Source organism: Alexandromys fortis, unplaced genomic scaffold (genome assembly GCF_014885135.2).
Source record: "Alexandromys fortis isolate MF-2015 unplaced genomic scaffold, M_Fortis_MF-2015_v1.1 scaffold_100_1_3062724, whole genome shotgun sequence".
Lineage (NCBI taxonomy): Eukaryota > Metazoa > Chordata > Mammalia > Rodentia > Cricetidae > Alexandromys > Alexandromys fortis.
Genome location: NW_026067992.1, coordinates 909,716 through 924,326, shown reverse-complemented (window position 1 = coordinate 924,326; position 14,611 = coordinate 909,716). Strand labels below are relative to the sequence as shown.

At 43.1% G+C, this 14,611-nt stretch overlaps 1 protein-coding gene across 1 annotated transcript in view; it reads right to left on the bottom strand.

Moving 5' to 3' along the window:
- The window catches only part of Atp13a5 (ATPase 13A5), a 122,347-nt gene that overhangs the window by 17,276 nt on the left and 90,460 nt on the right, over positions 1-14,611 (bottom strand). The window contains exons 23-25 of the mRNA XM_050159928.1: positions 13,007-13,116; positions 9,973-10,069; positions 7,492-7,564 (exon numbers count right to left, since the gene is read on the bottom strand). Coding sequence (XP_050015885.1) covers positions 7,492-7,564; positions 9,973-10,069; positions 13,007-13,116 — 280 coding nt within the window. The remainder of the gene's footprint in view (positions 1-7,491; positions 7,565-9,972; positions 10,070-13,006; positions 13,117-14,611) is intronic.

Sequence of the window (14,611 nt, the reverse complement as noted above, 5' to 3'; positions counted from 1 at the left end):
ATATATACATGTATGCATAGAAAATGAATATATATGAAGCTTGTAAAAATAGTGGGTTTGTGTATGTCTTTTTCAAACCTCTTCAGTGTTAATTATCCCTTCTTCTACCCCTTTTTTTCTCCTGTCAATCCAGCCTACAGCTTCCCTTCTCATCAGTCCTCCTCAGAGAAATGTATCTGTACAGTGGATGGTTGTTAACTCAGAAACACATGTTGATCAAAGTGCAGAGAATAAGTGGCATGATTCACCCACAAAAGGGACATCTCTATTCTGCCACTCACAAGGTTCAGGGAATATGACAGAAGAGGGTGATTGAAAGATTGTTAGAACCAGATGCCTGGGAGGACCAGACTGAAAAATGTCATTTGGACATGACTGGACCACTGCATTGATGAATTTATAGCAGCTCTGTCTGCTATATAAATAATACATAATGACATAAGGCCAAGCAAGCCAGCATTATGGCATGGAGAGAGGAGAAGCCCATGAGACCACACCCATAATCAAGGAGGTATTGACAGTTTGCTATGACTTCTGATGAAGTCAGTTTTTTTTTTAATGGTGGTGCCTACTGTAGGTGGACCATGCTCCAGCAGATGATCCCACACCCATGGGTATGTGGGCAGCATAAACTGGAATTGATGGGCTATTGTTTTAATAGGACACAAAGTTGGAAAGTGGAAAATGAGCCTCAAAGGTGTCAAGGATAGGGAGGAAATAGAATAAAACGACATTCTATGAATCTGTCAAAGAATTAACAAAAACATTGTTTTACAAAAAAGAGTATGACAGACTTTTATCCCTAGATTCTAAGATACATCCTCTGAATCCTTGACATTTTCTAGCTGAAAGGAACATCTTTATTTTCACAATGGGCGCTAATAGTTTATGCTAAGATAACTAATGCTAGGATCAGTAGTTAAAGAATGCTTGTTGTTCTTGAAGAGAACCTGAGTTCAGTTTCCAGAGTGGTTCACAACTCTCTATAACTCCAGTTGCAGGGGATAAGATTCTCTTCAGGCCTCTGTGGATTCAAGGCACACATGTGGTGCAAATACATACAGATAGACAAATACCAGTACACACACACACACACACACACACACACACACACACAATAAACCTAAAAATAGCTTTTAAAAGATGATTGTGGTTTTGAAGAGAATTGGAGCTAACAATGTCATGCAGAAATGCAGCTGGCCACAACCTTATAGACCACCAGTAAAGCTGGGACTTCAGACAAAGTATCTGCCTGACCTGGAAGAGAAGAGATGGAGATTGAGTTCAGCCTCATGGCAAATGATTCAGTCAGTTGTGTTAGATGATGGAACCTCAGTACAAACTGCTCTGGAAACTTAGTTGAACTCCAGTTGCTAGAGTACATTATCACACGTGTGTGTGCCAGGAAGATGAAGCAGCTGGGTTTTGCAATGGAATAACAGTGGAAGAAACCTTTAGGACCCCTCCCAGAGTTTGTCCCATGTATCTCTCTTCTTGACTAATTCTAACTTGTATCATTTTTCTATGAATAAAACCATGATAATAAATACTACACTGTGTGGGCTCTGGGAATCAGCAAATTATTGAATACCGGATGATGGGTAGTGGAGCTCCTAAATTATAGATAGCTAGCCAAAATTCAGATGACTTAGGAGCTCCAAATGATGGCCCTGGGGTCTGGAGTGAAGCCATTCTTGTGGTTGTGTCCTCACTCTGTGATATCTGGTCTAACCTGGGGTAGCTGGTGTCAGATGTGGCTATTTGAGTGCACTGAGAAGTGGACGGTGATCATATAATGTGCATGGTCATATGAGTGCTCATACAATGTGGGCAGTGGGCAGTGCTGAAGCATATGCAGCCATCTTGCTTCTAAGTCACGGAAGGCCAAGGCTGCAGTGCTTAGGATGCTTTTTACATGTCACCATCTGAGATGCAACTATCAAGTTCATGAGGAGGCAGTGGGCGCCATCACAGCTCTGGACGATGGCCCCTCCCTCATTGATAGACTCTCCCACACATGCTCAGTACAGTCTCTGCCTCCCTCTTCATCACAAAAGCCATAGGAGATTGGGTAACTGGCTTGATAGAGATAGCATTTAATTGGGGCTTGCTGGTCATGGTGATGTTAGAATTCGTTTCAAACAATCTTGCATGGCTCACAATGTCAGGTTCTGCCAGGCTCTGCTGAAAATACTCTGTCTGGCCCTTCACAGTGGCCCTAGAATGAGAAAGGCAGGGTTGATCTGAGTCAACTTCATTGAAATAAGTTATTTCCAGTGTAACGCATAGCTGAGAAACCTAGATCAGCTGAATGACAGTCAACATCTAGGCCCATAAACTGGGAGAGAAATTGCTTGGTGACATAAGTCACTGAATTTGGGGTGAGTTGTGATGCTGTGATATTGTGGCACCAACTGGTTGTTATTTTTACACTGGGTATTTAAACATTTTCTATATCAGAGATTCCTAGTATTTCTAAAAATAAATCTGTATTCCTGGTTATTAGAAGAAAATGATTAATGATATGGGGCACCCATTAAACTCCAGAGATTGTGCCAAGTGATTTTATAAGTATTATCTTTGTTTTGTTAAAAAGCAATGCAAAATAGGTAAGTTTCGCAGATGAATAAACAAGTTAAAGTAGATTCTCTTTCTTAAGCGCACAATGATATGAACACAAGAGAGTCCGCCCCTAAAGCCTATGGTCTCTGACTGCACTATTTGCAACAGGATGGATTTTCTAAGTTTAAAAGAACACAGTGGGATACCTGAACCAGCCTGGAGAGCAGCACAGCTTATAACCAGGCAGGAAAATTATGAATTGTCCCGATTTTCTTAAAATGAAGATGATAATATTTGTTATTTAGATTGTATGCCGAAAAACGCAAGCTTATGAGATAATATATTTCACCTAAAATTAGTTGTTTCCTTTTCTGAGCTCACCCGGTGTGTTATTCATGTTGGTATCCTACCACAGGATGTTGTACGTTAAACTATATTGTTCACACATGCGACCTTGCAGTCTGTGAACTCCCTGCGAGAGAAACCCCGCCTTGTTCCACTTTTATCTCTCACTAAACCTCACACTGAGCCTGCTACAGGGAAGAAATTGCCATTTCAAATTATGATCTTTAATTGTTCAAAATCATTGGGTGCATATATATTGGAAATTATACATTATAATTCATGTGCTCCAAATTTCAAGGTGATTGTAAATCTATAAGCCAAGCTCTGAGTGTTCCTCATGAGATTCCCAGGTTGTACGTCCCCCACAAGAGTATCCAAAGGATCATACACAGAAAAGGTCACTGCCATTCGATGAGGTTTATGTAAAAGATGCCCATGTATGATGGATGGATGCCTTCTTAACCTAATTGTCTCCATGTGGCCTCCTCCTATCTACTGAGATATGTCGTCTTACTGGACCAGGCTGGATCCTATCATCAGCTACTGCAATGACTGTCTTAAAACCGTGCTATATCAATATGCTATCTATTCCAAAGACTTGCTTGCTGAAGAGACAGTGAACGTTTGAGATCATTAGCTGTGGGCGAGAGGGGGAGGGGGACAAACGAAAATGGCGGTGCTTCCGCTGGAGCATCGTCTCTTAGGACATTGGCCATGGTGGTGACAAGAGGACAAGAAATTAAAACTGTAAGCTAGGCTGAAGAGGAGAGAGGGGATGGCTTGAGAATAAAGGAATCCCATTGTTGACCCGTTAGTGTGAAAGAAATATATTTTTATCACCTCCTTCCTTTGTGTTTTTGATGTAGTCTCGCTATATCTCATAGAAGGCGGCAACTGTATTCCTAAGCTCAAACTTCATTGTGGACTAGAGTCAAATTGAACTGCACAGTGTGCATTTTCTCAATTGACTTCCTCCTGATATCTTTTTTTTTCACTTTTTCTTTACTGTATCATATCTTATATTATTAGCTGCATATGCTCCAACCTCTGGGATCTTTGGTAAGTTATTTAAGAAATAGTAATTTCCCTGAGTGAAATGGCCCTGCCAGGTTCTGCAGTTCAGCTAAAAGGATGCTGATGGAGGGCCCATCACAGTACATGGAACTCACGGCGTGCTGAATGGGCTCACAATGAGCCCTTCTTTTCCACCTTTTGGGAAGGTTGGCCATCTTGCTAAGCACTTGAGAAGAATCAAACTGTGTTCAACAAGGCTGGTTTTTTTTAGAAACTGAAAAACATGAGCCACAGTTCTAACCTTGCTTCAGAATTGGATGGAGTTAATCTGGGATTTTCTGCACTCACCTGCATGGTATTAGTTGTGTAATAGACTAACGTGGAGGTGGGGCCACTGCACCCCTTTCCATGGTACTCTCATCCCAATTGTTCGCCCTGTGAAACTCAGTGTCTCCTCAGAGCACAGGCTCAGCTAGAGACTTGGGTGGCTTGGTTCAGGGCCATAGCTTCCTCGAGGAGAAGAGTTTCTCAGAAGGTGATAGGTCAGACGCTGTCTCATTAGGACAGTAGCATTTTATTCAATGACCAACAATCATGCAACAGGTTCAGTCAACAGGCTGAACCCTGAGGAAATCTGGGACAGTGAGGGTAAAGGCAAGAAGCAGCTATTTTTGCTTGTTCATCCCCTTTTGCTTTCAGGCATTCTGTTTTCCCATTCCCATAAGCTTAGCCATAGCTCAGGTAGATCTTTTCCTGGTTGGTATAGGGTGTTGGAATGATCTCACCTTTTGATGTGAGAGACCCAGTGGCTTGGCTGCCTCTATGATTCCATTGCTTTTCACCTTACTTCAGAGAATGGGGGAAGCCAGGGGAAAAGCTCTTACTTAACCTTAGTTGCTGTTTCCCTCCTTGTAGATGCTCTCTAATGTGGCAACTATCTAAACTTAGGCAGTCTGCACAGGGCTCACTGGTGGGTTCTACAGGGCTGCCCTGTGGATTGGTATGGACTGGTGTGCGTGATAATCACATCTGGACTCGTGTGGATGGTAACCTCATTTGGACTGGTGAGGATGTTAATCCTCTCTGGACTGGTGCCGATAATCACATCTGGATTACTGTGGATGGTAATCACATCTGAACTAGTGAGGATGGTAATCCCATCTGGACTGGTGTGCATGGTATTCACATCTGGATTACTATGAATGGTAATCCCATCTGGACTGATGTGAATGGCAATCTCTCCCTCTGACTCCTCAGGAATGTTTTCTTCTAATATCTCCTGGAATACACACCATAAAGACCTGTGCAACCTGCCCCATTGGGCAGCTTCTTGCTATGATGCTTCCAGCATGAAAAGTTCTGTGGCTTTCCCTTTACCTACAAGATAATTGATATGCGGCTTCCATTCATGGCTCTCCTCTCTCTCCTTCTTATTACTATGAAGGGGTGAGCAAAACACAATACCCCCTCAAAATCACCCAGATTTTCCTAAAACACTTCCTATGACTCTCTTTCCTTGAGTGTGGCAATCCTGAGAAGAAGCAAGATTTCATACTTCTCCTTTCAGTTCTCCTTCATAACCACTGCTACAGCTTTTCATGGGTTCGATATGCAGGTAATGGATAGAGTGGGAATAGTTTTACAATGGAAGGACCAATAAGGATCTCTTGAAAAGGTACTGTAGAGATCTCGCCATCATCTCTCTTCATGCTCAATTGGTACTACCATTCACTGTTCTCAAATATTTAGGTAAGGAAGCCTGCACCCAATAGAAAAGCATCATTCAGCACCCACCCACACCAACATTCTCTTCTTACTCTGTGTTAAACACATATAGACTTCCGGGGCATAAAATGCTGATGGCTCAGGTTTAGAGTTTAGTTGGGGAGGTTATATTCATGAGTTGAAGAATGGCCTGATGGCATACACTTAGGAAGATCAGAGAAAGGAGAGTTGGTTGTTTTAATGATGATTAGAGAAGAGAGAGAAGAAAGAAACAAGCGGCAGCTTCAAAGGAGAAACAGGATCCACTCTAACCCTAGAAATATGGGAAGATTTCAAAAGTGCTCGGGACTACCGAGATGTCTCAATGGTTAAGAGTGGGTACTGCTTACTTATAGCCCGTGGGTACTGTACTCACACATACAATACCTTCCCAAGACACACACATGCTTTGGTATTTTTAAAGAGTCTTTTACTCAAAGGAGGACATTTCCAGTGGAAGAAACTAGCGTGTATAAGAGGCAGTAGATAAATATGGGATGCAAGCTTTTCAGCTTGACAGCAATGTAGGGAAAGTGAGAGGAAGCGGCAGAGATATCATCTGAAAACTGAGTCAGGCCAGATCAGAGAGTGGAGTCTTGGCCACCGACTGAGAACTGGGGATGTTCATCTGCTTCCTTTAAAGCTGACGAGTATTGGATATGACCTCTATAAAGGACCCTCATCAAGACTCCTTATGGTTCCAAGTCCCAATGTAAAGCTAATACTGGGAAAAGGCAATATTGTCATAGTTTTGTTATTTACTTACATATCTGTACATGCCATGTCTTGTTTCCAGGAGATATTTGAGTGATAGAAGACAGCCATGGCCTTCAGCCCATAGCACCGCCTGCTAATGCAGGCTCTGGAAACTCCTGGGCTTCCTTCCCTTTCCAACATCACTCATAAATAAATCATTCAAATTGCTTAAAAATACCCAGCATCATGGAATCATTATCACTAATTCAAAATTATTCAGCTCGGTGAATATTAATAACATTGTAGTAGAAAATATAAAATAGGCTTGGAATAGGCACTTCGACCTAATAATCAAAATTGATATTACTTATATCATAGAGACTGGTAAATTTTTATCACTGGGTAGATAAAATAGATGACTTCAATATCAGTTTTGTACTTTAAGATGCGACATGAACCTGTCAAGGTTATTAATATCCCGAAATGCCAGATATTTCATCTGTTGTTTTTCATAACACCTCACTGTTGAACAAAGGGAAGGTGACAATGCCATTCTTCTTCCTGCTCTCTGTTGAGACAGTCACCTTTCTCGCTTATTAAGAGTTAGCATCAAGCCCCGAGTTCCTTGATCAAAAGCCCTTTGTCAATGTCATCTCGGGAGAAGCAAGTGAGCAATAGCTGCTGCGAGCCACACCTCGCATTCGAGAGAAGGTACCAGAACAGAATAGTAGTAGCATTTGTTGTCACGAGTCACAGGCGGAGCAAAAATCTAGTTCTGTGTCAATGTGAGACGGAGTTGAATAATGGAAAGTGACCTTCGGGTTAAAAAAAAAAGTCCTTTCTTGATTTCTTACTCATTTTTCTATGGACAGGACACAACACTACAAAGAACTAAGAATATATTGACAAGTTCTTAAGGCAAAGACCGATTTATTATCAGGTTATTTTGCCGCAGGGTTAGAGGCGCCAAGCTTCCACTGGCTGCTAATGTTACTTTAAATAAAATCAAACACAGTGAGGTTTTCGTCATTATGTTGTTGTTTCCTTATAAAGTTCCCATTTGTGCGTTTATGGGATTTTACAGACAAACTTACACGCATACACACTTACTTGTTAAGCTGACCATCAGTGTGATGGACACGTCTTGCATGAGATACTGGTAATTACCAAAGATCTGCAGTTGCTGAAAGAAGGGAGAGTCAGTGTAAGTCTCATGCCTGTTATCGTTGGGTTTCCCATTCGCAGTGCTCCGCAGGCAGCTGCTATTTCTTTCTTCTTTTCCAAAAGAAAATATGGTCCGAAACCCGTCACTATCCCATTAGACTAAACGACCCCAGAAGCCATTTTCTCCGTATTTAACTCATTTCTTCATTATCAGTGCCATCATCAGAACCCAGCCAGCCTCCTACTGGCCACGTTGGCCCTGGCAGGCATCACGGCAGTCTGGACAGCTGAATTCTCAGCACAAGATGTAAAAGTCCAAAAGTTTCTAATGGAATTTTAAACAAAATTTAAAGTCAAGGCCCCAGTTCGTTTAGCCGTGTAGGCCTCCACTCTTGAGTATGGACGAGTGACAACGTAATGAGGCTGGAGTTCGCTCATGTCCCCAAACTGAACGAGGCCTTTCCCACTAACTCAGTGGTTCTCAACCTTCCTACGGCTGCAACCCTAAAATGATTTCATTGCTACTTCATAACTGTAATTTTGCTACGGTTATGCATCCTAATGTAAATATCTGTTTTTTCCAATGGTCTTAGGTTACTCCTGTGAAAGGGTGGCTCAACCCCTCAAGGGGTTTCAACCCACAGGTTGAGAACCAGTGCCCTGATTAAGCCACTGCAGAATTTAGTCTTCTATCTCTGCCTTCTCGAGTCTGGCTACACACGGAACTTAGCTTTCCAGTTCACACTCTTGGAGCTGAACTCATAAGGCCAAAAAGTCAAACCATTATTCTTGGGGACTGTCTTTGCTGGACCTTGGGCAGCCAGGCCTGGGGACCTGCTCCATAGCTAATAACTGAGTTCCATGCTGTAGTCTGGTTTGGGTGTGTTGTAGATGTCTACAAGCGAGCGTATGCTGGGCTTTCCAAAGGCTCTGGACCAGTGTTTGGGCTGAGGTGCTCAGATGACACACCCATCAGGCTCCAGACAACAGTGGACAACTGCTGAGCGGACCGATTCCAGCTCTCTTCAGTTCTGCGCCCAGTTTCATGAAAAGGTAGAACATTTTGCCCCTTGATCCCCAACTGTTCTTTATCTACTCCTGTGTATGTGTGTATGTGTGTGTGTGTGTGTGTATTGAACACATTCTGTGTGCACTTGCATGCAAATGGGTAAATGTCTGTGTACACATGTGTGAGGCTAGAGGTCAGGATCAGGTCTCCCTTTACAGCTCTCCACCTTATTTATATATTTATGCATTTATTTATTGTTGAGATGGTCTCTCACTGACCCTGGAGCTCACCAGTTGACTAGACTGCCTGGTCATTGGGTACCTTCCATCACTGGAACTATAAGGTGTATGTTACCGAGTTCAGCTTTTTATGTTGATGCTGAGCCTCTGAACCCAGCAAGCACTTCACTGACTGAGTCATCTCCCTGGCCCCAGGTTACTATCTCTTGCCCTTTCTCCGAGTAGGAAAATTGCAGGAAAAAAGAACACAAGGAAAACTATTCAACAGCAGGTGTAGAGTTTTCGATAAGAACAGCTCTCCTAGAACTGTGGAGACCGTGAAAATAGGTCACTGACTTTCCAGAGGTGGGAGCTGGCCAGGGGTAAGACCCGCTTTGCATTTGGATTGAGGTAAGGCTTAAAGGTGGGTTCCTGACCCCCTCCCTACCTGCTGGCTATTTAGCCTCTCACGTGTGTCCTTGCCAGCAATAGCCAACAATATACCCTAATCCTGGGTCTCCCATTCACCTCTAAATATCCTCTCAAAACAATAAAACAGCTGAATTCCCCAAGTGTCCTCTGCGCCTGTTAGATTCTTTCATTATAGAGCAAACTATGCTTGAAATAATGAAGATCATTTTTAATCTATATACAGCTCCTCTATGCAGCTACTTCTAAACCAAGATCACCATTGGTTTTTTAGAGTCCTTTGTCATTGTAAGGAATCACCACTCCTTCACTGGTGTGTCTAACCCTATTAAATTCTGAGTAGGTTCTGCAGGACAGCCCCACTATGGGAGATTTTTAGCATTCCTGTCCTTCAAAATCAAATTCAAAACCTTTGCTTCCTCTTTATCTCTTTTGAGTCTTTTACCAAAAATATTCCACAGTTGGAGGCAGATCCGTTTCCTGCGGAGTTATATTTAGGCTGTTCTCAAGCTCTGTTTATACCCCAAGGAAGAGACAGGCTTGCAGAGGTCAAGAGTCTTGGATTATCCAGAGAAAACCAACACCCTAGACAACAGATCCAGGGCTACTGACTGCAAGCCTAGGCTGCACGCAGCACACCGGGTTCTCAAGTTTGTGGGCATCTGTTTCTGAGAAATGTCATGTATTTATAAACATTCAATAGGGTGTGGGATCCACATCCCACAGCTATAAATACAATGAGATCTGAGAAGAAATGATTTTAATTCATACCCAGTAGAGAAGTGATGTTCCAATAAACTGGATGATGCCATACATGGTCAAGTATTTAAATACACCAAAGGATGAAACCAGAGCGGCTCGGCCCTCCCTGTTTGGAGCAAACAAACACAAAATCTGCTTATATAGGCCACACAGCTCCTAGTCTTAACATTTCAAAAGGAGTTCATTTAAATTTTTTCCATTCTTTAGCAATTTCCGTATGTATCTAATGTATATAATACATTTGGCCACTCACCTCTCCACCCTCCTGTATCCTTCCCCCACCCTTACCAAGACCCTTACCCCTTTCACCAAATCCCCATCCCACTTTTTGTGTCTTTTGGTTATGATTTTTGTTTCTGCTTCGTTTTAAAGCATTGCATTATAGTCTAACCAGAGCCACCTATATGAGCATGCGTGTGAAGCTAACCACTGAGGCATGCGTAACACGCCACTGATTGCATCTCTGAAGATGGCGCTTGACTGACAGTAGAGTCCCATGGAGGCTGCAATGTAGAGACCATGACTAAATGTTTGCATAGTAGGTCTTGTGCATGCCCTGTGCATTGAACTCCTGATGCTTCTACCTCTGCCTCACAAATGACGGAACTACTGCCATCCACTGGCTTGCGCAGTGCTAAGAGTCAAACCCAGCATCTTGTCCCCAACAGGCAAGCATTAACTAATGCACTGCATCCCAAGACCTATTTAACCCTTCATTCATTTGTTCATTCTCTCACTCAGTCCTTAATTCCCCCTTTGATTATTCATCCACTTTTACTTAGGTCTTATGAAGCACCCACCTTACACCAAAACTCATTACAAAAGGATATGAAATGAGCCCGGCCCTGTCCTTTCTGCGAAGTCAGAATATTATTGTGTATATCCTAAGCATAATGCAACATTATGATAATCTGCTGTGGCAAGCATTGGCTTGATCCCTAATTTCTTCTATCTCAACACGTGCTCCCTGGAATTGAGTGAGATTTAGTGGCTCTCAGACACACTAAGCTAAAAGATTGGTGCTCTTCAAAGTTTAGATGCAACTCTAAAATTTGAGTTCTGATGTTTCTGCCATCAGTTGGTTTGTTTTTCTGGAGGAAACCAAGGTACTATTCTAAACTGGTAAAGAGACCAAAAGATGAAGCCTGCTAGACACTACAGCTTGGAACCTGCATCTGCATTATTCGGGGGAAATGAGCTTTCGCTAGGGTTTGTTGGATGGTGATGAATCTGAGGACAGTGTGAGAATGCAGCGTGATGGTTCTGCAGCTTCCTCTCGCCAAGGCGGACATGGGCCCACATGGGCTTCGCTTTGTTTCTAGTCCCTAGAGACACGGGCACCTGCTCAGCTCAAAGATGTTATAACTATAAAGAAACATAAAACGGAAAACCTGGGAGCCCAACTACTAACTACTTGCCTCGGGCAAGAGGAGTGTTAAGTTTGGGAGATGGGCCAGGGTACTTCAGGCAGATGTTCCCCACCAGGCTGTGAACAGCTAGCATTTGCTTCCAACAAAGGATGGAGGAGAAAACAGACTGAGGAAAGAATGCAGAGCCTAGATTGTTTCCCCAAGTCTGACACAAACATTATGATTTCATCTCCCCCCCCCCGCAGTTGTATATAATTTCAAGAAAATTAAGACAGCCAGATCCAAAACACAGCACGAACATGGTCCTGAGGACAGGATAAATGCTGTCTCTGTGAACTGCCAGGGTCGCTGCTGCTTTTAATGCTTATGAATTTTAGTCACTCATACATTTATCTGCGCATCCTGCAGCCATGCCTCTAATGTTCTGCAATACCAAGCTTAGAGCTAGATGCAATGCTCGATAAAGAACCAAAAGCAGATAACGGCTTCTCCCTCAAGGACTTGAACACCCAGTGACTCACGCTCTGAAGAATGGCAATGAGACCTGTGGACCTGGACCTGTTCGTATAAGACTTGTACCTCATTACCTTTCTAGGTCTTTCTCGGGAATAAGCACGTGTGGAGAATACCAATGGATAAAAGAACTGAACACAGAATCATATCTAATATGTGAAATATAGAAGGGAAGAACATCTTCTCTAGAGTCTTAACAATAATCCATCTGCCCCTAACAAATTTTGTATCTTTACTTGTCTTGTAAACCAACATACTTCATTCTAAACGCATTCTAGATGCATTAAGGCATTGGGTCACAGTCATGTTTGGGGGGTATGGGAGTGATGGTGCTTAAGAGTACAGAAGAATGCAGGTGTAGATTGCCAGGGAATAGGCACATGTGACCCAGACGCTAGGGTGACATGCAAAAAGGATAGGGTATTTCAGGCTTGATGACTTCCAAACAGTCATTTCTCTGGGGCACCAAGAAACACGATGGAGAATCATGCGATTGCCCTTTCGGTGTAAGCTGAGTGATGACTTCCAGCCCACTGGCCATGGAGAGGCTCACCTACCAGGTATTCCAGGAAAAGCATGGGGAAAAGACTTATGAACAAAATATAAAGCTGGATGCTTTATTCCTCATCACACTTAAAATGTAGGTAGAAACAAAGTTAGAAAAGGGTGTAGGGAAGGAAAGCAAACACATGCCCCTCCTTCCCTTTCTCCAGTCAAGTACAATACCTTCTGCAGCAACACCCTGGATGGGTTTGAATTTTTATTTTAGAGTTATACAATGGTATTGGGAGAAGCTCTTTAATCATGTGTTCTCATCCTGTTTTCTTATCTACCCCAAACTCATCATAAAATATCACAGAAGGCATCCACTATATGAAAGTCCGAGAAAGAGAAGACATACAATCAGGTTTTACGTATCAAAGCAATCTTTTAGCAGTCTACCTGACAACCCATCTATTTCTTAAACTCACTGAAAGTCAGCTTCAAGGGTTTGCCAGTGTTTGCAGGCAACAGGTTATCATTCCTTGGTTAATGGTCCGGCAGCACTAGACCCACACCTGTGCTGGCCTTCATGACTTGAAATTAGTGTCCAGTTCCACCGATTTCCAGAGCCAGAGAATGAGTCATAACAACGAGGTAGAGAGGAAGGGGCAGCTTACCTGATAAGATGAGGCACACACTCGATGTTGGGTGTTTTCGAGGTGAAGGGAGAGGCCACGGATGCTTCCTGTTCTGATAGCGAGATGCCTGCATGAGCCATTTTCAAAGCCTGGAATGATCCATCCAAGTCAAACCGTGACTCCTCAGACCAGACTCTTTCTACTCAAATACCATAGCTATTTGAAATAGGTCAGTTCAACACAACGTGTGGCAGGTTGAATACAATTGGCCCCATAATCTCATAGGGAGTGGCACTATTAGGAGGTGTGGCCTTGTTTGAGTGAGTGTGACCTTGTAGGAGGAAGTGTGCCACTGTGGGGGTGGGCTTTGAGGTTTCCTATGCTCAGAATACCACCCAGTGTCTCAGTTGACTTCCTGTTGCCTATAAGATGTAGGACTCTCAGCTATTCCTCCAGTACCATGTCTGCCTGCCTGCTGCCATGCTCCCCACCTTGATGGTAATAGATTGAATCTCTGCAACTGTAAGTGAGCCACCCCAATTAAATGTTTCTTTTATACGAGTTGCTGCGGTCATGGTGTCTTTTCATAGCAGTAGAAACCCTAACTGAGGAACTGGCATTGTCCATATGCAGATTGTGGCTCATGCTATCTCTTCATCTGTATACCCTGTCTCCTCCGGTCCATAAAGTCACCACGAAAAAGAGACTGACTAAGCATGATCCTTAGTAGAAGAGAGACTGTGTGTGTGTGTGTGTGTGTGTGCATTCCACACACGCTTGCTTAACGTACTATCTGTGTGCCATGCGTATAGCATCAGGAAATGGAAGGACCCATTTATAAAGTCTGTAACAGGAGGACAGAAGGGTTGGCGAGAGGACAGCACAGTGGTTCTCAACACTCCTAACACTGAAACCCTTTATCCCAGTTTCTCATGTTGTGCTGACCCCCTACCAGGAAATTCGTTTTGTTACTACTTAATAACTGTAATTTTGCTACTATTGTGAGTCATAATTCAAATATCTGATATACGGGGTATCTGATATGTGACTCCTGAGAGAAGGTTCTTGGATCCCAAAAGCGTTGCAACCCACAGGTTAAGAAACACTGACTTAGCAGCTCTCAGTCCATACTCTTGCGGAAAACCCAAGTTCAGTTACTCCTACATTGGGAGTTACAGTTATCTGTAATTCTATCTCCATGGTATCTAGACCCTGTAGGCACTTGCATTCTCCCTCTCATGCACACACACACACACACACACACTTGCACATAATGAAAAAAAATAAATCATTTACAAAGGATGACAGAATTTGGATGGCCATGGATTGGAGACTCACACTATCTCAGTCCTACTCTCAGCAGGGCCATCCTCATGGAAACAAAAACAAAAAACAAAAGATGGGGAAAGACATCTAACCCCAACTTTCCCTACTGATTGATCTAGTCAACTGGTTAACTGCTGGTAAAGCGTGTGTAGCAGGCAGCATCACCACCAGATGCCAAAATCAACCCACCCCCATCTGTAGGTACCATTGTAGGCACATGGTGGTGCACGTCACTGCACATATATGAGGATTCATTCATTTCCTATGAAAGTTAAAAGCTGTCCAGTGAACATGCAGCAGACTGACCCATAGGCAGGC